At 30.6% G+C, this 27,492-nt stretch overlaps 1 protein-coding gene across 1 annotated transcript; it reads right to left on the bottom strand.

The window, feature by feature from the left end:
- Positions 1-182: 182 nt before the first annotated feature.
- Positions 183-27,492, bottom strand: LOC127733263 (E3 ubiquitin-protein ligase MARCHF5-like). Its single transcript, XM_052242610.1, has 6 exons — positions 27,087-27,492; positions 24,282-24,487; positions 22,943-23,073; positions 17,152-17,338; positions 2,763-2,923; positions 183-1,424 (listed from the first exon to the last, which is right to left on the bottom strand). Exons 1-6 carry the CDS (start codon positions 27,128-27,130, stop codon positions 1,296-1,298), a joined length of 858 nt encoding a protein of 285 aa, XP_052098570.1. The 5' UTR covers positions 27,131-27,492; the 3' UTR covers positions 183-1,295.

The raw sequence follows: 27,492 nt of genomic DNA, 5'->3' as shown, positions 1-27,492 counted from the left end.
GATACACGTATTTTCTTCTACTCAGAAGATAATTTTTTCTTCAGGTAAATTAATCAATGAGTGATGGATTTATCTTAGAAGAAATTTAAATGTCCTAGTGAATGAACTACACAGAAAATAATAGCTATTGTATTTATTGTCAATGGGACAAAAGAGCTGACAAAAGTTAAAATACCCTTCGCAATAAACAACCTACAATCATGGCAGTGAAACATCTGCAGAATGGTACAATTACATGTACAAGCATGACAATTTTAAAAGATAAACCAACAGAGTTATACACTGTTTCTTTCAAAGGTCTGACAATTTTCTTTGCTGTATCACAGTTTGGGGTTGGAACCCCGGCCATGTCAAACCAAAGACTTGAAAATTGGTATTCCAATCTTCTCCGATAAGAACGCAGCATTAAGGAGCAAGAGCAAAGTTTGGTCTCAACATAGGGTTTTGGGTACAGAAAAACTAGCTGACCGATTGATGGTGAAATTGCAACCCATTTATAATCTAAACGTATAAAAATAAGTTACCATGGGATGCTAGTGGCATGTCTAAGTATGCCTTTATATAGGAAGATATAAATTCAAATTCCTTATAAACTTTGAGCCTTTTGATACAATATTGGTTGACATTTTTGTTCCAGTAACTTTAATTTACTGTACAAAATTGAACAGACAAAAGAAAAAGGTATGATAAGAGTCGTTATCTGTCCCCTGGAATTGCAAAAATAGAAATTTTCAATAATTTCAATTTTTTTGGTAATTTTATTGACAAATGAATAGGATCATATAATCTGGACACTTATTTCAGAAATGTCACTGTGATATCAATATGATGTCATTGACATGTCTACATTGATAAATTTGTTTTCCATTTGTTTGATCTTTTGATTTTGCCATTTGATGAAGGACTTTCTGTTTTGAATTTTTCCCATGGAGTTCAGTATTTTTGTTATTTTACTTTTTATTATAGTGTGAGGCTGTAGTTTATATCGAAAAGTTCATGACAAAATACACAAGACAATATTCAAATAAAACAGGCTCATGTGATAGCTCTTTCAAACCTTTATATTTTTCATTTTAGAATTCCAAGGAAAGTAAATGGCTCTCATATCATACCGTTTTCTATGATAAATATCAAAGTAGATATGAATATATAATCATATTTACCAATAAACATTTTAGTGAAAAAAATAAAACAATGGATACCATTTGTGACTGACTAAGTATAACATTTCCTTCAAGTTAAAATGTTTCATTTATGTACATCAAATTAAGATACAAAGTTCAATTGATATGACATTATGGAGGTGAGGGTATACGATCTGGTGGTTTATAGTCCATTATAACTCGGTTAGCTTGACGTAAATACTGCTGTTGTTTGTAGTAAATCTTTAGTACACCTTTGATAGCAATGAAACCAATACCACCCTAAAATGTACAATAAAAATACTCAATTATACACATACTTTACTGTTACATATTCATTGACAACTGCTAATGAATCACATTTTTAAACTTCTTTGTTTTTTTTCCCCTTTCGTATATTTTTTTAAAACACCAGCAAATGGTAATTAAGAAAGCATGTTTTTACATAAAATGAAAAATGCACTTGGTCGATTTTTCTGTTGACATCAGTCTTTCACATTCAGTTTTCATAATGACTGAAACAAGCAGATCTTCAAAAAGTCAAATATGTCATTTTGCATGTTGCAGTTCACATTTTATTAAATAGGTACTCTAAACTTTTTTTTATCTAGTGTAGCTGATGGACTTTATATTACTTGTGATAGAAAGTCTCTTCATTATTTTCGTCAAAACTGATTATAAATGTAAGCCTGTACAATAACTATACGCTGAAAAACTGATTAACTGATTTGTTACTTTGTTTATTCTTATGTGTCATGATAACTCTGGATCAATCCTGGTAACGTTGGGTAAAAACATGATAATGTTGTTGAATTAATCTAGGTAAAATAAAATATTCTAAGATAAAAGGAATTTTTATAAGACCTGAGCACAGAGATATTGATGTGGAATATGAAAGTAAAGGAAAATTATACACAGCAACCTCATGTCATCATTAATCATGCAGGAACCATTTTTCTGGTTGACAGACAAATCAAGGCAAAGTATACAGAATTGGGCGACATTTCAGATTTGGATAACATTTAGTATGCACAAAAAATTTATAAAAGTGCTTCTGATTATAGAAAAAATTATTAAGGAGAAAAATATTTTATTCCAATTGATGGTCCCAAAGGGTATAAACATTTGACATGAAAATAAATAACACCAATAATATGAGATTAAAACAATTAAGTTACAATCATTAAAATCAAGATGATATATGAAGCATTAATATTTCAACATTGTGATAGCATTTCTGTGCAGAATTACACTTTTTTCATGGTTTTTTTTATATAGCAATTTAAACAGAGAAAATGAATCTCATGACAATCATATGATTGTGTCATTAAAATGGAAATATTCATTGCATATAAATACTATATCTTTATATATCAGGAAATCACAATTAAATGTTAAAAAATGCAATTTTATGGTCTTTTACACATTATAATGATGAAAGTTTTACTGCTGCTTCTGTCATTTTTGTTTAATTAAAATGCAGCTTACCAATTTCTAAATGCATACAAAATTTAATGAAAGTCCCAAAATACTGCCCAACTACAGAAAGATTGCCTTTAGCAACGCCCTCCCAAAATTTCTTCTGAGAATACTAAACTATTAATACATTACAAGACCTACCAACAGAGTTCTTTGAAAGTTAGATCTGACAGTTCCAAACATGACTTTGCCTGCAATGGTAGCAATAGTTGGCATGATCAGAGCACCACACATCACTCGAAGAATAGAAATAGGGTCAGATAAAGGAGCTGTTTCTGCAGGTATTCTGGAATTTCTAAAAGCTGAAATGTAAAAATATTCATAATCAGTGCAATCAAATGATCGATAAATGCAGGTAGTATAGGGATTGGGGGTCTCCCACTATCCTAGGTCCTAGAAGAAAACAATCAGGTTTTTTTTAATGAAATGAGCAATTTTTGATGCAGGATTGCAATCTACCTAAAAGACTTTTCATTTAGATAAAAAACATTTATGTGCCTATGATTTAGCATGTTATTATGACAGTTAAATACCTAAGATCTTTTGATTGATATAAAAAAAAGACAAAAAAAACCATAGTTTTATAATAATGGGAGATAACTCACATAATTTAATTCATAATGATATACAGTACATTTTTCTATTTTGTTTTATCGCAATAAATATGTATGGTGACCCATTTACAGAATAATGCTTTTTCCCTGAATAATCCTCATAAAATGTGCCAATTTTTCACAATCTGTATCTGGAAAACAAAATTAGTAACCTATGATTTTATTTATAATTCTAGAACTTCATTTCAGAAAAAGGATGAAAAAATTTGGTCATTTTAGTTTAAGTCCCCATACTTATTATCATTATTATTAAACAGACTAAACAATATCTTATTTAAAACTAATATCATTAAATTCAGTCTGTGACTTTTCAGCATGAAATCTTCAGTACCTTAAATCAGGGAAGATTAGTTTCCTAGCTAACTGTGTTTCCCACTTTAAATAAAGAAATATTATTTCTATTGTCCCTATTATTACCAAGCTTTGCAAATGTTAATGGTATGCATAAGTTATCTCTCTTTGAACCATATTAATACTCTTAGCAAGGCTTATACTTAAAAGAGTATTTCAGGAATTCTAGCTGGAGCAGATGTTTGTTCATGTATGTTCCTGCTGTTTAATTCTCTCAGAAATAAATTTCTAAATATAACTGTCATAAACAAAGAAACAAAAAACAATGGCATACAAAATATCCTCAAGAAAATAAATTTCTCTCTTTTTTAGACCATAAGAGCAGTGTTTCTACAAATGGTTGCCTACCACCTTTTTCTTGCAGTTAGCATGTTTGGCTTTTATTGCAGCTGCAAACCAAACAGTAATGGTCTATCATAAATTATCACTGTAACACTGAAATGTACCTAATTTAAAAAATTAACATCGAAGTGTTGCCTCAAAAATTAAAAATTTCTTCCATGCTTTGAGCAATTTATCTTTCCCCACAACATCATTCATTTTCATCAATTTATTTCCGTAAAAGTATAATAATACTAATAAATTCTTTATTTAAAGCGGGTAAACACAGTTAGTTACAATTACTAATCTTCCCTGAGGCCCTCATATACAATACAAGTAAAAAAATAATAATAAGAGAAAAAAAGCAAACATACAACATATTCACACATAGTCAGTTCACTATCGTATAGTCATGATAGTTCAGTGAACATGTACCATTAGAACATATAAAACAGTTACAGAGTGCATGTAGTAAATAGATATTATATACAAATCAAAATCATACATTCTAAAAAAGTAATAGTTGCAATCATTTCAAGACTGAATATTGGGATTGCCTCAAAGTATGTATCGAATGCACCGAAATAAAATCTTTCCTTTGTAAAAAACAAACAAAAAACGTAATATCAATGTCCGTTATAATGGCATATGGCCAGCAGACTTAGTCTGGAGGAGTTACATGTTAACTACATTTGACCGGCAAATTGCTTCAATCTACTGGTACATATTAACTGAGCCAGTGATGTGTGATGCATATTATAATGTTATATAATATCCCACCCTCTATTATTTTGTACTGACCCTGTCCTGTAGAGATCAATACCATTTGAAAGTAATTACAGGGTAATTATATCTAGATAACCGTCAAACAGATATTATCATATAATTACAAACTCAACTCTGACTGTTATAAAAGCATTAATTTCATATCAACTGAATTAATTAAATCTGAAACCTTATTCTAAATAAAAAATCATTATCTTATGAAATTAATACAAAGTTCCATTATGACCAGTCTGAATTTAACAAATCGGTAAGTTTTACCCAAAGTCAACGTTTCATTATACGTTAATTTTGTTTATTTTTTCCACAAAGTTTATCAACAATACATCTTCTGTTCATTCAAACAGTTAAAAAAAAAGACACAAAAAAAACCACAAGAAATATGCCTGTTAAAAAAAAAGGGACCTAAAATATCGATTGCTATGCCAAGTTTATTGAATGAATTAGATTGAGAATCTTTGAAAATGGGCCATACATTGAGTGATAATATCTATTGGCAATTTTATTTTTTTCCCTGCTACATTAATACTGAAGCAAACTGTTATTGAACTTGATTGTAAAAATGAAAAGTTGATTATGCATCTAGAGGCAAAGCATTGTACCAAACTTACATCAATGTAAATTTCATACCAAAGTGAACAGTTCCTGTTTTTATTTGTTTAATAATGCAGAAAATGATTGTATTTCAAGTAGTTTTATATGACAAGTTGTTGAACAATCAACAAATTAAATAATTCTTCAAACGGTAATGAACCAAGATGTAATACAAAACTCGATACTGACATCAATTTATATGGAAATGACTTAGAGGGCAAATTTTTATAATATTGATAATACGGTTAATAACAATAGTTCCAAACAATTGAAGCTTTGATTATATTCATTGGCAATACAAATCTATAAGGGTATAAGGTTATTAAAGTGTTGGATACTTTCATCACAAAATGTTTCTGTTCAACGGCTTAATGAGAGAAATAACTTAACAACAATATGCATACTTCGCATATACAACTTCCTGTTGTCTGAGTTTTCAACAAATTTCCTGTTATACAATTGTATGATCTGAACATTTTTTTAAACAAAATGATAAATAAGGCAAATACAAGTAAATTTTTTTAATTTCCAAACATGCCGGGTTTGCATGTAAAATTTTTGTAAAATCGACCTCCGATCCTGTGGGTTCAAAAGTTTATCACGAAGACTGTTAAGTACAAACTGACAAAGTTAACCATTATTGATATTTTCTACTGTTTTCTCCGTTTTATTCAAAAACCAAACATATTTTTTTTTTGTTTCTTTAAAAAAATATATTCAAAGATAAATCACAAGACTTTATCTAAGTGTCAATGCTTAACCATTCAATACGTAAAACAACATAATTTACATTTATCATTAATAATCCTATTTGTTCTATCAATAAAGACAGATTTAATGCTATAAAATCAAGCCAAGAGGAATAAGATATTCTTGGCGACAGTTTGTCAGTACGGAAAGGCTAGGATACTCTTCTAAGAAAATACACAAAGGAATCACGAGGTGAAAGTTTGATGTTTTGTCATTTTTTTACTTTATAGAGTAAAGCAACAGTGCTTTAACAAGTCTATAGATCAGCCTAATTTCCCCTGTGAAAATGACTTGTATGCTGAACCACTGTATAGATAATCAATAAAACTCTGTTTAAATATCGTTAACAATTGCCTTGTATTGCACTCCGATGCCAAATATTGACGTTACATCAATATCCTATTTACAATAGAACAATTATCTCATATTTGATAGATTCTGTCTATTTGGAGAAGACCTCGACTCTAACCAATAATAGCTTATCTTCTGTAAATGCTTCCTAGTGAAAACAAAGGGAGTTAATCCATAAAGCTTCAGTATGTTTGATTGCTTTTATCATAAACTGGAGATCTGTGAGTGGGTGTTGATGAATGGTTAAAAAACAATCTACATTAATATGACATTTCTGACACTAACTAAAATTTGTATCAACCGCTTTCAGCATCCCTCAAAACTATCAATGTCTGGTGGTAAACAATCCAAAACATTTTGTATGAACAAAACTATAACTAATACATTAATTTTTAAGGATGTCATTGGGAGCCTCCTCTTTTTCCTTTCAGTTTTGATTCATATTTTCACCCAATTTAGCTTTTACATTTCACGTGTCTGTGTATAAACAAAGACTAGATTAAAGACTAGATTAAAATATCAACAATATGCGTTTAAACAGTACAAATTGACTCAGATCAGCATTGGAGATTTGAGTGCTTAAAAAACAAGCTGAACCCCACAACATGATGATTCCGTGGAATAAACTCAATGGTTGTCTCTTTTATGTTTTCGTGTATAAATTTAAAACTGCTATCAGTTGTTGTTGTCTCTGTTGAATTCAGTCATAACTTGACTCCAGGCCATTCACCTCTCTTTTTCCATCATAAATGAACTAGTTATTTCAATTATAAATAACTTTTAAGACAAAAATTTGTTGTAGGTTGCTGTCTTAATTACATTCACCCCATAGCTCCTTTAATCCATATTCCAAACTAAACCCAAGTGATAAGGAGGGAAAGCAGTTCCTGCTCCAATTCTGACACCTGTTGTGTTGCTCATTAATGGTGATCAGTTGATTCAGGGTAAAAAGTCAAGAAAAAGAGAAAAAGAAATTCTGAGTGCAACAATTGAAATATATCTGTGCTACACAGATAAATTTGATTTTTTGATTTTTGGTGTTTAAACGCCACTTTTAAGCACCACTTCTGGGCTATATCGTGGCGGCCAGTTTTTATTGGTGGAGGAAGCTGGAAAACTACTAACCTTAGATAGGAAAACTGACAATCCTAGTCAATTAAGATTGGAGTCGAGTGCACCCGCACGTGCGGGGTTTGAACTCGCAACCTCAGTGTTGACTGGCTAGTGATTACAGTAGTAACTATTTAGACCACTCGGCCACCGAGGCCCCTACACAGATAAATAAAGGACAAACAAGACAAATGATTGCCTATAATTGCTTACATCCACTTCATTTGAACTTTGGTGGATAGTTGTCTCACTGGCAATCATACCACATCTCCTTATTTTTATATTAAGAGCCTTATTTGACCTAAAGTAAAAGAACAAATTCATGAAGTTCACAATTTGACCTGTATGTGACATGTTAATCTTAAGAGTTCACAATCTTTATGAGGTAAAACAAATTTATATGAAATTAAAGTTACCTTAGCATCTCATACGTGACTTAGATCACTAAACTAAACAAATAAGCAAACATCTGTCACCAAAATTAGATGGTTTTCAACAGATTTAACCATAAGAAAGTGTGCATACCACTTAAATCAAATTCTGTAATAACATCTTCCCTGGAACTAATATTTAAGGCAGTAGTGGGTGTAGTAAACAAATTAGGTTATCAAATCATTTTTGTAACATTAAAAACACTTGTTCCCAAATGTTTTCCAATACAATACTGCCAATCTGATGTAAGTCAATTAATTCACTTGTAGTGTTTGACATTTGAAAATTTAAACTCAAATATTTTTTTTCAATTTATTTGAAACAGAAACAAGGAATTAGAAATACAGTAATGTAATCCTCTAAGACTGATGAGGAAGGATCTAGTAATAACAATTCAAGGACCTTCCTTTGACATGCCAAGAAACAATTCATTCTTTCTACACAAGGAAATGCTAAAGGATTCAGTTACAGTTAATAATTCAAGTCAATCATTTTTGTTCCAATTTACTGATCATTTTACAATGTAATCAAATGTATTTATATCAGTGTTACATATAAGTGTGTCAGGCCTTGTTTTTTTTCTTGCTAAAGCATTGTATAATTTGACAAAATTTAACTCTTTCTAGTCACAAACTTATCTTTATAAACAAAATAACAGATCCCAAAAGATGTTTTTTTTTTATTTTTTTCAGTATTTTGTAAATAAAATATTAGAATACTAAAAAATATGAATATCTTTTCTTTATCGCTGTTTTTCATCTCAATGCACCCCTGTCACATATAAATGTGCTTGTCCCAATTTTAGCAATCTTCTTTCATCTATGTGGAATTTATGCTTGATATCCAATTCTTTAAATTCAGAAATTATTGCATGCATTTACATTGCCATTTTTGAAGAATGGACAAAAATGTGAGATAAATTATTGCGATTTCAGAAAAATCTGCATACATAAATATACGTATTATTATTGCGATTCTCACCTATTCGCAGTACTGCATTAATAAAAACTTCGCAATAATTTCTGAATTAACAGTATTAAATTTTCTCAGACAAGTTAATCTATAATTAGTCTAAACTTAATTACACCTATTAAAAGACATAACAATAAAGTAATAGTTTCCTGACAATTCGTTGTGTGAATCTTATAATAATGTATTTCCCATTTGGTAATAGTGGTAAAAATTTAAATTAAATTTTAAAACAACAATATCATAAATATTGAATGGGACATAAAAAGTTATACAGGAATTGAATTTAGGTACATGAAAAGTAACTCTTTTTGCGATTGTTTTTTTTTTTAATAGACAAGTAACTTAGACAAATAAAGCATCCCCTTTTTTGGAGATTACAAACAATGAAGTTATAGAAATGTATTTCCATTGGAGATAGACCATGGGTTTTTAACTTGGTAATAATCCCAGTTCTGTTCTGGTGGATTTGCTAAGAATTTCACATAGATTGAGTTCAAACCATTTAATCATAGTACTACTAAGATAATTTTGATAACAATTATTTAACAGCAAAAATAGATGGGAAATAGTAGACATACAACACTATAAAAATAACTAGATGAATAAGCCATTATAATCCAATGGAAGTGTGGAGATAGATCAGTGTAGTTCTGACAAAATTTCGTAGAGTATAGAAATCTTGTATTATAGTAGTATAAGGAGATAGAGTATTGCACTTGGATCTCAAATATAAAGCTATCTCCATTTATCAAAAGTCAGGGCCTTTTCTAGCCAACTATACGGTATTGGTTTTTCTCATTGTTGAAGGCCGTACGGTTGCCTATAATTGCTTACATCCACTTCATTTGAACTTGGGTGGATAGTTGTCTCATTGGCAACCATCTCTTATTTTTATATAACACTATAAGATTTATATGACGATTATTGTTAAATACTGTATGGTGACCTATATATATATATATTTGGAGGGGGGGGTTAACTTGTTTTGGGGAGTTACAGTTTCATTGTATTTAAGCAAATCTCCTATTCCTATTCTTAAAAAAAATTCTGGTGAAACTAATGTAAAAGCATGGTCAAGTTACCTGAATCAAGCTGTTTCACCTGCACAGTATTGATTTCAATGCATTAAATTTTGTAATTTGCTCTTAGTAAAATATACCCGGTAATATGAACCCAACAATTGAAAGATATTTAGTTAAAGCTGTGGTATATCAACATCTGGTAAAGGAAGCTACCTGAAGTCAATGTATAGACATTTGTCTTCTGTTTCAAATATTATTTCATCTCACATGTTCCTGGAGTGGTTCACCTCACAAAAACTGAAAAATTATATGCTTATATAAACACAAGGACAATGTATCATTCTTAAACATATCCAGAGTTTTCAAAAGGGAGTTTTTGGCAAAACCCTCCAAAATCAACCCTTCATCTTTAGAAGGTAAACTACTGAGACTTCATTTTCCAAATAACCCATTATATAGTTTATATAAAACAAAACACAACCTTGGTTTGAAACCTTTGCCTACCAAGTAAAAACAAAAACATTCTCTAGAGGTAAACAAACTTCACAGTTAGTTCTGTTATTCATAAAGCTTTGACATTTAGATTTGGTAATCATACACTTTAATGGATAGTGCCTAGTAGTAAAGACCTCAGTCAACAGGACATATTGTTAACCTAATCACAATTAATTAACAGATAATCAACTCTAGAGACCTGTAACAATTGTTCTCCATACAGTATAGAAATTCATCAATATTGTTTAATACCATCCCAGAACCATAAAAAAATACATCAGAATTCCAGTAAGTACCAACTTTAAATATTCATTCTTGACTTTCAGTTCTATTGTCAAGCAATTGATCAACAGGGAGGAAAAATCCTATTGACAGCTGTTACTAGTGACATTATATATAAACTGCCATTTATGTCATCGATGTAAACAATGAAACATGGTTAAAATTTGTTACATAGTTGATTATATCACAGACCACAAATGGTTAATCAAAAAGAATCTTATTGATTCTTGTGATTGTGAAAACAATATAACAGTTTTGCCTTGAAATGTGAACATATTGTACATTGTTAGAGGCTATGTCCTAAACAGTGAATATAATATTTATATCTTAGACTTCCAATAATAAAGTCTACCAGAACAAAGATTTCAACTTGACATATAGTCTAGTCACCCTAAAAAGGAATGATAACTTTAATTTGTGAATCTACCACATTTAAATGTGTCAATTCTAAATCACAAACCTAATCGTTGGTTGTCTTATTTCCTATGTTTTTTTTGGTAATTTGTAGAATTGGGTGTTGGTTACATTAGTTAGTAATTTGTTTCGGTGGAATTTATTCAAAACTCAAAACTTTCTTAAGACTCAGAAAAATTAAGAGTTTGACAGGTTGAACAGATACCTCACTAGCTGCTTTTTTTTGTTTTGTTAATAGTAATTTTAATTAAGTCCATATCACACAAGTTCCAGGCATGTTTACACTCCTACCTAGGAGTCTATTCCCGTATTCGGAAGAAAAAGAAGACTACCAGTATTTCACTATTTGTGTCATTGGATTGCTGTCTCGTGAGTCTTTACCCAAAATCTTGCAGCTAAAATCCATAAAAAAAATTAATACCATGAGAGTACCAACAAAGCATTTTCAACATTTTACATTTTCCAATATGCCTTAGGTATTTGAAATATAAACCAAATAAATTTCATTGGAATCTAATAGCTAATGTAAGCAAGAGATTACTTACAATGTAAGACTAAATTATTGCAAAGAGAGATGGAAAATTCCAAAAGGGTATTCACACTCATAAGTAGAAGACATATTGACAAGAAGACATATTTGATTACGCCTTCATAAACCTTAAGAAAAGAAAACCAAATAATCTTTTTTCACATGTCCATAATAAAACTTCCCTGACTAATAATAACCTCTTTCAGTGCATATTTGATCCCTTACTTTTTTTCTTTACATACATCCTTTTTTACTTATAAGAGTTATAATGTTTGATTTTAGTAATTGGAAATCAGTACTTCCATTTTTACCAGATATCCATGACTTAGCAAGCATATTTGAGCTATCCTTTTGACATTTCTATTGCACTTAGTACTGTCAGATAAATACTTATTTGCAGATAAACACTTGAACACTGGAATATAACTAGCATCTACTTTATATATTTAATTTTGTGCCAAAAAAGTTGGATAATTGTTATGATTATTGCACAAGATTGTGTTTTTATTCCACTATTTTATATGTTGCGGCTGGGTGACACATGTAAGTACAGTGGTTGATTTTAAGAGTTAGCTGTCAGTAACATTAAGTATCATAAAGTATATATGTAGTGTTTATCATGCAGCAGGTTTTTTTTGTTATCTATAGTACCATAACAATTTTATAAGTGCTTTTCCTGGATAAATTTGTATTGTGTGTTTTCGTAATATCTATTCCTCAAACTGGGATAAGGTTGGGTGCTCACAAAACTACCAGTAATTTGATTTCATTTAGTTTTTACCCCTGTATGAATGTAGGTCAAACTTTCCTACTATTCTCACTTGACCCCAGGCTATATTAAAGATTCAACAACCAACTCTGATGTAACACTACATAAAAATAAACTGATTTCACTCAACCATGAAATATGTGTCATTGGACCACTGTGGTAAGGGGTAAGAGCATGCATAGATGGTTGTAGGTCAATAGTTTCTTAAAACAATTTATAGATGCAATCATGAAAATGAACTCAAATGTTTACCATTAATTTGAAGTAAAAAAAAAGTTTTAGGCAGTGCCCAACCTTTGAAACAAACACTTGATGATGAGCCAACATTTTGGTCAGGTATTATTTATGAAAAAGATTGAAAAATCTTATAGGTACCACATATTTTAGTTTACAGTTAACATTTAAAAGATTATTGACTACTTTAGTCATAAAATAGAATTCCTTTAAAATATATCTACTTTAGTCATAAAATAGAAGTCCTGTAAAATATATCTGCTTTATTCATAAAATAAAAAGCCTGTAAAATATATCTAAATCTGACATGCTTTACAAAACAGTACTATCTTGAGTTCGATCACATTTGATAGACTAGCAGTAATAACAAAATCTTCAAAATTACTTTCAAATAATCAAACTATCCATTATCGCCATCTAGCTGTAACATTACAGTTCTACAACATACATTTCTGATTTCAGCAAGTCTGTGTGATTCCTATTTCAAATCTAATAATGTAGCGAAATTTCATTCTATCTCTTCAGAACAGTGATTTACAACCAATTTAATTGCAGCAAACATGCTAAAATCACTAATGCAAGAAATTGAGAAAAAAAATATCAAAGCTTTTTATTAATTACATGCTTTCATTTTACATGATACCTGGAAGACAAACAGTATATTATTATCCATAAAAATACTGCATGTCAGCCATTTATTGGGAAAGATAGTGGTCAATTTCACATAAAAATGATCAAAATGTCATTTGCAAATAAGTTTAGATTTCTGTTAATTTAATTGACAAATTGATTATTCCAGGGAGAACAACTGTGGTAGGAGTTGATTAAATTACTATTTTAGAGTCCATATGTCTCAAATCAATAAGTTATGTGACTGTTTTTTTATCCTTTTATGATGGGTAGCACTCAATATAGTGTGTAATAAATCATACATATTCTATCATTGATGGTTGTACAATAAAACCTATTTCTGTTTTCTGTCACTTCTCTCTTTCATTATTATAGTGGTATAATCAGGACTGATCTGAAGAGGGGAAGTAGTATCACTGTTTTAGGGTGGAAAATAAGTTGTAGGAAGAAAAGGGGATCTGGTATAAAATAAAATCTCCGTATTGTCTCTTTCTCTCATTTTGTTATGAGGGGAAGATAATTTAATATTGTAAATAAACTGCTTCGCTAAGCGCAGCTAGATACGCCCGCAGAGGTCCAACCCTGAACAGTTGGGGCAAAAATGGACACAATATTCAAGCTTGATTCAGGTCTGAATTTGGATTGTAATTAAATATTTGACATATTATAGGTTTCTGAATAAATGTAGTCAAAGAACTTGAAATTGGTTATATGAATTGAATTTATATTCAATTAAAGATTTCTTCTTGTTGTGCAATACTTAGTAAATCTGTTGTCAGACTATAAACAAATAAAGTTCAATTAATTCTCAATGTCATTTTAGAAATTTATGAAAATAAAAAGGGAGCTTACATCAATAAATATAAACAAAGTTTCATGAGAATTGGTGACAGAATTTTGGAGTTATTGTCCGAAAACTGGAAAATCACCCCTTTTTTTAATGAATAAAACCCCATAACTCAGAAATGTAAAATGTAAAATTTATAAAATTCTAAAGGGAGCTTACATCAATACATACAAACAATTCACCCAAGTTTCATAAGAATTGCTGAAAGCATTTTTGAGTTTTTGTCTGAAAACTGGAAAATCCCCCCTTTTTTTATGAATAAAACCCTGTAACTCGGAAACGTAAAATCTAAAATTTACAAAATTCGAAAGGGAACTCATGTCAATAGATATAAACAATTCACCACAATTTCTTGCAAGTTGGTGAAAGCATTCTTGACTTATTGGTCGAAAACTGGAAAATCCCCCTTTTTTTAATGAATAAAACCCCATAACTCGGAAACGTAAAATCTAAAATTTATAAAAAACGAAAGGGAGCTCACGTCAATAGATATAAACAATTCACCAAATTTTTATGCAAATTGGTTAAAGCATTTTTGAGTTAATGTCCGACATGTTGACGACGGACAGACGGACGGACAGACGGACGGACGGACAGAGGTATACCATAATACGTCCCGTAAACGGGCGTATAAAAACAATTGAGCTGAACTGTGAGGACTACTGTCTAGGACTCTTTATCATCAAGATTTTAACATATAGGCTCCTTACCAACTATTTGGTATTTTGGTATTTATTTTTGATGTGTTGTGGTAATATTCCAATTACTTTTTCCTTATAGATATATCCTTTTAATTCTATTGTATCAAATGGAAATGTCAACATCTGAGGAACTTAGGAAATCGACAAGGGCTTATTATAACAAGAAACATAAACACGCCTGCATGTATAGTACAAAATCTAACATTTGATGAGATCAAGAATGATCTTCAATAAATTATTGTCAAATTCTTAAAGATTTTGAATTAAAAAAAAAAAAGATCTTTTTTTCTGAATTTCGAAAGTGAAAAGGGCATTATTAAAGACCCATTTTTTCATAATTCCCATAAAAGAATTTAAAACTAAAATGTATGGACAACAATAGTTTCAACTGTGTCCTCATTCCCATCACTTTTAATATTTCTGATTTAATCAACCATTTATGTTTAATCAATATACCTCTAACAATTGATTTTATTCTCATTATTCTGCATGTATCATCATTATTCAATTAAAATCATCAAAATTGTTGATTTAAAGTTTTTCAATAATCAAATTCATGATTCATGACCTGCGATTGAAAGGATATGCCATTTAGTGCTCTTTAACCAGCAATTTTCCTCAATTTTTAGTAAACAAATATTTTTGATCCGTTTTTCTTTATAGCTTTAGACAGATTTTCAGACAGTTTACATACTGTACTATGATAAACAACATCAATTGGCATCTTTCTTAAAAAAAATGAAATTCTATGAAACTTAAACACAGAATGTTAGAAAATGCCTAGAATGAATATCTTGCAGAGGAGATAAAATGAACCAAAGGTTTTCAATGGATCTTATTAATACATCCTTGATTAATTTCTCATTTGGCATCTCTCTATATATTTTTGTATTAGTTTTTCATCAATGCAATCAACATTCCTAATTAGAATTCTCATTAATAAACATCCTTTATCTGCGTAATCACAGCTCTACTTGGCTCAATATACTGTACACTTGAAATTGAAAATTTCACTATGAATTGCCAAAACTTAGGGCATACAGACTCTCTTATTCAGCTTTTACAAAAACAAATTTGCACATATTGTCGTGCATATAGTACCCCTCCCTTTATAAGACAATGACTCAAGAAAACTTCCATGTTGTCAACTTTAACACTATACCACTTGACATGATAAAGTTTCAGACCAAATATCAAATCAATTCTTTAACAGAATCTGAGTTAAATGTAAAAATTGAATGCTCAGTGGGTATGATAAATATTGAAAGTACGGATATATGTTTTTTTTTATATATATATGTATCTTCGACCAAAAAGAAACTGCCAGTTAAATCTGAAAATGACTTACATGGTAAAAACTCATCATTATGATGTTCAAGACCTCTGTCAAACCATTCAATAATACACACCCTGAGTAATATGTAACATAAGTTTAGGACTAATTTCTCCCCTAGGTATCTTCCACTTCCCACAGTGCAACAAGGTCAATGCAGTTTAACAACCTCACACTCAATCAGTCGGGGATTAATCAAATAGTTTTACAAGTCAGAACAAACAATATTGCATTACAAAATGCATAATTTAGTTCTATATGTTTATGATTATTATCAAAAATCCATTACTATACATTTTTAATCCTACCAATGGACTTTTGTAATATATACATTCTAGAAGTAGTTTTAAAATAGGATTTCCTGAAGCCTATATTACTGTTTCTTTTTTTTTTATCATTCTGATTTATAAACAACACCCACATGTGCATACATTGTATTTTAACCAAAGAACCAGAATCCTGATAAAATGTACAAAACCTGACTACTGAAGCCTAAAAATGTAGCAAGTTTCATCATAAATATCCTCAATACATTGTGTAACAAAGTGAAAGTAGGAATGAAATATTTTTAATTGTTCATACTGTCATTATTATTAGAAAAGTAATACCGAAGACTCCTCTTTTCTCACAAGACATTGACCCTGTGGCTCAATTATTTCATGGGTTTTAAGGTAATGTTTAAAAAGTCCACATCATAATGAACAGTGTGTACTAAGTTACAAGTTAAAGTGTCCACAACTTCATGGAAAACTACTCTAAACAAAACTTGAACATGTTTAGTGAACTGTGAAATCTAGGTCGAAACCTTAACTTGGCTTATACTTTTATGAAGATGTGACCACAACTTATGGTCAACTACCTTAAACCAAACTTTAACCTGATATAAGATGAATTGATGGACTAAAGGACTAATGGACAGACTGGAAAACAAAATGCTACCGGTACCTTCTTTCATAAAAAAAATGGGGCATAAAAATGGTAATAAGTATGGCTCACCATCAGGAAACAAGTTAGTATAGAATGGAAGTTTGGCAGAATGTTTTCTCCACAATCGTAAAACGTAGTCTTCCCATCGTACCATTTTACACAGAATCATCATAATGGGAATAGTTGGTAATGTGATCAGAAGAAAAAGTGGATCGGCCACCTGCATAACATGTACCCCTTCTTCACTACCTAGCACCTGAAAATAATAAGTACATTCTGAATCAGTCTAAAGTAACACTAGCAAAATATTGAGAAAAAAAAATTATTATAAATCAGTCTTCACTTCATGAGGCCTTTACAAGTAAAGCATGCACCAGTCTCTACATTGTATCTGTCATGTAACTGCAGATATTTAGTATATTATACATCATATTTTATCAAACTTAAAAAAATTGAAAATTACTGTTTTTCTTTAAACTATAACATATAGTCTAGTTTATCAATGTTATGTAGAGAAAAGCTGTTTAACTAGTTTTATATAATACAATTTACAGTTAAAATTTAAATTATTCATGGTACCATCCTAACTGACAGTTTCATTCATTCATTATAATTAGCTAAATCTTACAAAAGATCACACTTAACCTCATTTTTGCTATTTAACATTAAAAATGCATGGAATATAGAGTTTTAGATTAGTAAAAAAAATATTCATTTGTAACAAAAAAAATAATCACAGGGGATTTCTACTTATTAGTAAATCCCTATTCTAAAAGTATAACATTCATTTTTCAAAAAATAAAAGCAAACTTAAATTTATTTGATTTTTATACACATATATGCATTTTTTGTATTTGCTTTAAAAATCCAATTTGTTCGGTACAAAGCTATTTAAACATGGTTTTATTTGGTAAGCTTCCACTTTTAAGAAATAATCAGCTGATAATTTGTACATGTTTTATTGAACAATATGTTGTTATTGATTAATGTCACACCTGAAATCAATTTCATCACTGCAGAACAATCAACTTGATTAATGTTAGGTAAGGTTATCTCACTGGATCTGATGGATGGCCCTGAACCATGTATAAAATCTATATGCAAATGAGTATTGATTACATATGTAAATGCAGGTTCTATATGGTAAATAAAACAAGAGTCCCACAGATGTCTCTTAACACACAACATCTGGTACCAAATCAATACTGTAATTGCTCTAGGATTTTCTGTATATCTGTCCAATCAAATTATATATATTGGAGTGAAACATGAAAGCTAGTTATGTTAATGTTTGCATACATTAAATATCCTATATGCCTTTTCCTCTCTCAGTGCTTCAATAAATCTGAACTTTTTTGTAGTTTTTTTCATATGATAATAGCAGTAAATCTCTGATATCAAATAAGCGAAGGCTCAATGAACTGTTAAATAATTCAATAAATTTTTGTTTTACAATTGTTTAAAAATGTGCATCTTACTGGTTTTTGGTCTCTCAAGCATTTCATTTTCATTGTACTTATTAAAATAAATTCAAAAATTCATAACTAGAATGGTAAACAATTTTCACATCAAAAAGTCATCTCTTATTCAACCATTCTTTTTCATGCTCCAATAGTTGAATATCTATTTAAACAAAATTTGAGCCTAACTAAGAATTTAATAGTTTGAAATTTTTGTGATCCCACTTTTCAGAATGATTTTTCTCAAATATCAAGAAAAAGGTTAAAGATTTATGCATGTTCATTCCACTTAAATTATAACTGTTCAGGTTAATCTTGACTACTGCAATAATTGTAAATATTTAAACTTAATTATCTCCTTATGCACAAGATCAATTTAAGTTAAATTGGTTACCCTTACTTGTAATTTTTCAGTTGTATATTAAACTAGAATACTCAATTTTGTAGAAGGTATTTACTCTTGGCCCTTCCAAACACAATATGTGGAATGGAGAGTTTCAAAGGATCATGGATATCCCTCAACTATTTCAAGTTTCAGTTTTGGTCTAATAATATTAGAAAGTTATTAATTTCAAGTTCAATCATTAACAACAATTTTGCAATTGTAAACTATTGATCCCCACAGAATTCAAAAAAAATGTTTATAGAAAAAAATAATTTATAGTTGGGACAAAAAAAAAAAAGTTGGTTGCCAGAATGTGCCATCCTACTCCCCCTGGTTTTATGGTGTGGTGCTTGGTCTATAGTTGTAGTATTACTTTTAGATGTTCTATTTTGTTTAAACTGGTTTGCTATCTTGTTAATGGTTTTAGGTCTTTCAACATTTCATGTTTCTTTTACTTTATAAAATATATTAGTTTAAACTTTCACAACTGAATTGGTAAATAAATGAACCTTATAAAAAATAATGGTTTGAGAAAAATTTAAGAGTTTATTTTTTTTGTGATCCAGAGTGATTTTCTTCAAATATCAGGAGAAAGATTAAATGAAGAATGATTGATGCATATAGTCCATTCCATTTAAATCATAATTCTTCAAACAACAGTTAATTACAAATATACACTTAATGAAATTTTTGCACCAACTAAAAAGATATTTTTGGTACATTTTAAAGTTGTACAGCAACATTCAAGATTTTATGTTATAGCCTTTTCAATCAGAAACTTAATGTTAAAACTTTCATTAAAAGGATTATTTGTGTTCGGAACTTCTCTTACAATTATCTACACAGTATAACATTTAAAAGTAGGAGCTCAGATTCAAATTTGTCAAATCATTTAAATGTACATATTATACATGTTTGTGCAAAATCTGAGCTATTATATCATTTGCAAAGCTTGCATTACTGCAAGTCTTAACTTTAAAGGAACAAATCAAATAACTATCATTTTGGCTCAACTTTTTCCATACTTTTAAAGGTTAACTTCTGGCTTGTGTTTCACAAAAAATCTAATGATGCAAGTTACTATAAAGACAATTAAAATTACACAGAATTGTTCATGACTTACAATAAATTTTAGTTGTAAGATTTTTTGTGAAACACAGGCCAGACAGATAGTGATTAAAGTGCTTAGTACTGCAGTTTTACATGGACATAAGTTACGATTTTGGCAAAAAATTAAAATACGATTTTTGTTTTAGTTTTGTTTCAATAATATATAAAAGCAGAATTTTTAAATAGTATTTTTGTTTAAGTTTTATCAAAATAAGCTGAAAACATTGTTGATGTATTATTGTCTTGCAAGTCAACAATTCAACCTCATTTGAATAAATGCAACATTCAGTTTGACCCTTAGCTCAAGATGGGTTACCCATGTGCTAAACATGTTCCGTTATTAAAAAGAAAAGAATGTCAAGATTGAAAATTGAAACAAGGGAGACATAGAGAAGAACCATTTTGTTTACTGGTTCAACCTACAAAATACTATTCTTATACAGGTAAAACAATGATTTACATATTTTTTTAATCTATATCATGAAATCAAACAGATCTAGAAAAATTGTCATTATACAAAAGCACATGGTTTTTAGTGTATCTATATTTTTGTATTTAATAAATCAGGCCATAGATCCATCACCATTCTTCATAGGTCATCTAGATGGTTAATTAGAATGGTGTCTAGTTAAAATGCACATGAAATGCTGATGCATTATAACGAGTCAATGCATTGTAATTGTTTCTTTTGGATTTTTTTCGTAATTTGATTGTATGTTTTTAGTACGTTATAAATCAAATTTGAGATTTTTAGTCATATCAATGAATATGAATTTGAAGAGGTTATGCCTCTTTAGGCACAGAATGTGTAAAAAAATTGTTAAGGGTTCTGCAGAATCCTCTGTCTTATCTACAGTGTAAAACTGATTGCAGAAAAAGTCCATTTATCAGGAAAATATATGAAAAAAACATTTTCAAAATTTTGCTGTAGATCTACTGTCTTTTGATCATACATATATGTAAAAAGCTTTTGTCAAATTTTCATAAAATTCCATGAAGATTTGAAAAAGTTATTGATTTCTCCAAAACATTAACCAAAATCTGAATCTATATGTTGACAACGGGAATGCCGACGGAGGAAATGAGAGTCTAAATTCCCCGGCAAAATGCTGCGGGCTCAACAAAAGTCAAATTAATCATGTTAGATGGAATTTTTTCTACCCCATTTTCACAAAATTTTCATATCTTTGCATAACTGACAATTTCTTAAAGCAATTCAGTGTGGTAAGAGTAAATGCTTCTATACACATGTAACATACTAACTGAAAGCAACAACACAGGGAAAGAATTGATAACTGACCAGATGGTCCATCGGTTTAACTGCCCATGCACGAGTGTATTCAGTGTTCTACTGTATCATTTTTTTTCCATTTTAACCTTTAAGTTCATTCAAGAACTTTTCAAAAATATGAAATACAGCAATAAAAAAAATCAAATGCTTTATACTAGTTTTTTTTAAAACTCTCCTGTACTGTTTAGCAGGCACGGCTATCAATTGCTCTTTATATTCAGTCATGAAAAATGCCATGAAAATTTGTATTCTATGTTGATTAGCTATAACCTGGTCTCTGGTAGTTCAGACGGTTATCATGCAATCAGTGATACCTTTTTTCTTCTCTTTTAAAACTTGTGGAAAATTTGCTAATCAAAGGAGATACATTGATCATGTTGATACAACCAATTAGTAGCTACTATCAGCATTAATTGTTCTGGAAAAACTACTCCTTCATAGCTTTGAGAGTATCAACATCAGATGATTCAAGAGGTTCTGTGAGTGAGGTCACAAAATGATACATTCTCAACTCTGTATCAAATTACCAATTCCCTCCTTTTCAAAATGTCAGACTGGAATAGTTCTGGAATTAACCCTCCTCTTTAGATCTTACACTATAACCAAGAGTCTAAAATAACTGGTAGGTATCATAATATAAAATTTGACTGCTGCTGGTTACTACTTCGACTGTTGATTGCTTAACACCCAGTAGCAATAATTTCATGTATATAAAGAGGACAAGAAACTATTACAAATTAAACAATAGCCAGAAATGAGTTTCAGAAAAAAATCTTTACAACTAAAACTGATCGTAAGTCTTACACAATTCAGTATTCTTACAATCAATTTTAGTCGTAATATTTTTTGTAAAACTCATTCCAGGTTCTGCAAGGCCAGATGTCAAGGATGAAGGGCAGAAAGTCTTGACTGCCACTAGAAAACAATGGCATGTTGGATAGAAACTTTGACTTGCAACAGGCAACCTTCAGATCCTCACCACACTGAAAACTTCAATCACAGCATCAAAGTTACAACACCTGTTGAGAAACTTCAACATATCAGTTAACTTAACTTCTCCATAAGATCCTTTGGAACAGATCTTAGAAATTTTTAAAAAATCTCATCTCTTTGTGGCCACTTGAGACTACATTTGACCTTTCATCAGGATCAAAATAACAACACAAAGTACTAGTAGGAACCTTTAAAACAATTAATCTTTCTTGCTTGATTCTCTTAAAAAAGTTTTTTCGAAGTCTAGAAAATCACTATCCAGATAAGGCCAAGGAAGCCATTTTTTTACGAAATGGCACCAATGTCATAAAACTTGTAAGGAACAATTCTGCAGTGTTGATTTCATTAATCTGTTCAGTGGTTCTCAATAAGATCAAAATGGAATCCAGTATACAAGTATATGACTTGAAACTTACCAGAGTTTCATCAAGTGACCATAATTTCTTTTCCAGAATTCCCATGTCAATCAAGGTCGAGCGAATTATCCATAAATAAGGATTTTACAAAAATTTGTTATGGTACATGTACACTGCACTCTTGAATGTTGTATTAAAAATAGGAGGAATAATTGGGAACCTGTTTCAAATATTTAATACCTTTTAATAGAACTTGACAACATACCTGCATGACAGTTATGGCACCATAAGTAACAGCTGTCCACCATAAAGATCCAACAATAACACTACCAGCAAGGAATGGGCAAATCATGTTGGCTATCTTATCACATTTCTCTAATATATATACAACAGGGCCTGTAATGTAAAGTATTTAGACATTTCTCTAATATATATACATGTACAAAAGGGCATATAATAAGTATTTCTTATGATCTTATCAGTGTTTTAAGGTTAACATCACTAATTTAGCCCAGTCAGAAAGAACATACAAACAAGAGACACACCTGTGCCTGTATCGCTAACCAGTTTGCTAATAAGGACTTTCATATGAACATACTGACTATGCCGTATGGGTTTTGCTCATTGTTGAAGGCCGTATGGTGACCTATAATTTGTTAACTTCTATGTCATTTGGTCTCTGGTGGAAAGTTGTCTGATTGGCAATCATACCACATCTTCTTATTTTTATATACATGTACATTTGTACTCTAGTCATGATAGTAAATCTTTGTGTTGCTGATCATTTTTGCAAACTAAATGTTTAACCTTGCTCCTATAGATTAAGAAAACAGCCAAAAACTGGAAAAAATAAACATTTCAGAGGCAATAACTCCAAAACAGGTTGTCAAATTTTCAGAGAAAATAGATCTTGTCATGCTTATCATTTTTGCCTTAAACACTTTTAACCTGGCTACTTTAATTTTCAAAATAACAGCAGAAAATGGAAAAAGTGTATATTTCAGGTGCAATAACTCGAATCAAATTGACAATTTTTTCTGTAATTTTCAGGGTTAATGCATCTGGTCATGCTGATCCCTTTTGCAATTTACTTTTTAAACCTAGCATGCCCTTAAATGGGGGGGGGGGGGGGGGGGCAGAATGGATATATATTGATAATTCAGGGGCAATTGCAATTATTTCAAAATGAATAAATTGTTCTCCAATTTTTTAGGGTGCATACATCTTGCCATGCCAAAACTGTAGTTTGGCCCCTAGTTTCAATTTTTAACCACAACAGACAAGTTGGTTGATCAACCTGAATGAAAATCACAAACCTTACACTTGAAATCTTATAAAAGGAATAGACAAACTTTGGTTACAATCCATTGAGCAGTTTTAGAGAAGAAGATTTTGAAAGAATAGTTTACAAACGACAGACACAAAGAGATGACTTTCTATCATTCTAACAAAATTTGCTGATGGATGGATAAACAGAAAGACAGAAATATGGATAACTAGAACAAAGTTTGTAACAGGGTCAACCTTAATTCACATACTTGTACTGCCACAAATTTTTTTACACATGCATTTTACATTATACAGGCAAATGAGTGTTAACTAACCAACTTTAGGGAATATAATGATATACTCCATATTACACTGTGGACAAGCTACTTTGGCAGTACTGTTTCCTTTTTGCTTCTCATCTATCCATCTCTGAAGACAGTATTGGTGGACCCATTTTGTTGTTCCTTTGCACATACATGGCTGGACCCAACCTGCCTCCATGTCATCTTCATCTGTAGCAAAACACACCCAGCATGATCTCCTTTGAAATACAAAATACAGCTGTGATAATTTGCTTTTAAAAAAACTAAATACTGAGCATGAAGCACCAAAGGTGCATGATCTGAGTTGCGACAAAAGCGATTATTTGTATGGTAATGAAAATCAGAAATGTCTTCCTAGTCAGAGTAAAAAAAGTACCCTATATGAAGATATTCTTTGTAGAAAAGAAGTCAAGAGAATTGTATTATTCAAGATGATATGTTAAATCCAAAGTTCAGTCCATCCATACCCTAATAGCCAGAATGACATGTCTGAGTAGAATGATTTGACGTCTTCCTTCATGCTGTTACAATGTGAACTCGTACTTTAAAACTCTACCTCAGCTTGTCGGTCTAGTATAAATCAGGGTTCATATTGATATCCCATTACCATGTTTAAACGTTAATTATAAACAGCCATCCACTACCATCTAAGATAGGCCACTCTGTCCTACATTTTTAACTATCTTTTATAGACTCTGGATGAAAAATAGCTATACATATATTATCAGACACTTGTCCTTTATTGAAGACTTTATGTTACCCTCTAGATGTTTTTTGGCTATTTTACATTTGGATAGCTGTCTCATTGAAATATACTCCAATATCTCCCATTATTCAGGTAGCAACTCTCCATACCATTTTAAAGATTTGAAATAGAATTAATAACATAGATAGTTTACAATTGATAAAAAGTGAAATTATAGTGTTTCCTACAGGAGGTTTTGGCACGATATGAAGACCTGCCCTTTTTTTAAAAACTTTTTGCGCCATACCCCTTTTCAATCGTATTTTATAACACCCTGTCGTAATTTAAGATCAGTTCTGCGATTAATGTTTTAGCAAGACCATTTCAAGTAATTTCCCTTTAGAAATTTCAAAATTTTAACTATTGAATTTCGAAATTCTGTTTGAACATTTTTGTAGCGACCGAGTACAAATACGGTTTATGATTATATCTTATAAGGACATCATGGACTTTGTACTGCTATGAATTTAAAATTTAGACAATTTAAAAAGGGACCAGGCAATCGTTTCAGTTATAACTTTACAACGCATGGGATGAACATAACATAAACAATCAGCTGTATGTTGATATTTTCATTTTTAAGTTTGACCACTTTAACTATTCAATCGGTCGAGACAACGGAGTGGGTGTGAATTTATGATGGCTTTCATACTGTTGTTATCTATTAAAATAAAAAGAAATTAAATTAAATTAAAGTTAAGAGAATAGCTGATACAGTTTTGATTAGTACGTTTCAATAGACAAAAAAATACTGAATTAAATGGAAAAAAAAAAAATTAAGGGGAATGTGTCCCATGGACACAGATGATGCCCCTGCTTGCTAAAACTTTATAAAGGGACATAACTCAAGAACTGTAAAAGTGACGCTACCCAAATTTGTACTTGATCTGAGTTTTGTGGTAATAAGCATTGTTTATAAGTTTCATAACATTTAGTTGAGGCAAACTTAAGTTAGAGAATGGAAATGAAAAATTCAGCAATTTTTCCATTTATAAAGGGGCATAACTCAAGAACGGTAAAAGTGACGCCACCAAAATTCGAACTTGATCTGTGTTTTGTAGTAATTAGCATTGTGTATAAGTTTCATAACATTTGGTTGAGGCAAACTAAAGTTAGAGAACAGAAACAAATATTTCAGCAATTTTCCATTTGAAAAGGGGCATAACTCTAGAACAGTACAAGTGACACCACCAAAATTCAAAATAGATCCATATTTTGTGGTAATTAGCATTGTGCATATGTTTCATAACATTTGTTGAGGCAAACTAACGTTAGAGAACAAAAACAAATATTTCAGCATTTTTTCCTTTTGTAAAGGAGCATAACTCTAGAATAGTAAAAGTGATGCCACCAAAATTCAAACTTGATCTGTGCTTTGTGGTAATAAACATTGTGAATAAGTTTCATAGCATTTGGTGTAGGCAAACTATAGTAAGAGAAGGGAAGCGAAAAATTCAGCAATTTTTCGATTTTTAAAGGGGCATAACTCTAGAACGGTAAAAGTGACGCCACCAAAATTCAAACTTGATCTTTGTTTTGTGGTAATAAGCATTATGGATAAGTTTCAAAACATTTGGTTAAAGCAAACTAAAGTTAGAGAACAGAAACCAATTTTTTGACTTTATTCATACCAAGCTAACTACATGTGGTATTTTATACATCAAAGCTATATAACAGCAATCGTGATTTTCAAACACAGAACAATAATACCAAATTTGGCTTTGTAAATACTAATTAACAGTTATCATACCTAATTAACACTTAATAAGTAATCTTCACATCTTAAACAAAATATTTCATCCCGAAGTTTTATTAACAAAAATTTAAATATTTTGATAAATACAACTAACAAAACATCTAATAATTCAACCAGTATCTGAATAAAAAGATATTCAGACTAATAAATGTAATTATTCATTATTTCAGAATGAGGCCAGACAGCCTTGGGTCAGTTGGTTTGAGGCTGGAACAACCTACCAGCCAAAAATACAGAGTCCCCTTGTCTAAAGTCATAGTAGGCCATGTACATTTTATGTGTAAGGTTTCATTTAGACTTCAGTTCAGTAAATTACCTTTCTTCCTCAGACAATCTGTGGTATAGTTTAGCAACAGACATAATCAGATCAGAATCAAGACATTCTTATTCACAGGAAAATAAGTCTGAATGGTTTTAAAAATCAAAATAAAGTAAGTTTCAGTCACAATTTAGTGATGTTTACAACATAACATGATCAACATCAGTGAAGAAAAAAAACAACAATCGTATGTGCAGATGGTAGAAGTTCAATCAACCTTCCCCTTATCAGCTTAAGGCATAGTTTCTACGCAAATTTAGAGTACTCTGAAACCAAAATGTGTTTCCTCTTGTGTTGTTATGTTTCTTAAGTGTCTGACTGCAATACAGACAAGTAAAATCAGATGCCCGGTCAGAATTTTTTCTGAAAAAAAATGAACCGGAAGTCCGTAGCAACACTAGTT

Source organism: Mytilus californianus, unplaced genomic scaffold (genome assembly GCF_021869535.1).
Source record: "Mytilus californianus isolate M0D057914Y unplaced genomic scaffold, xbMytCali1.0.p SCAF_3, whole genome shotgun sequence".
NCBI lineage: Eukaryota > Metazoa > Mollusca > Bivalvia > Mytilida > Mytilidae > Mytilus > Mytilus californianus.
This window is presented reverse-complemented; position numbering and strand designations above follow the sequence as displayed.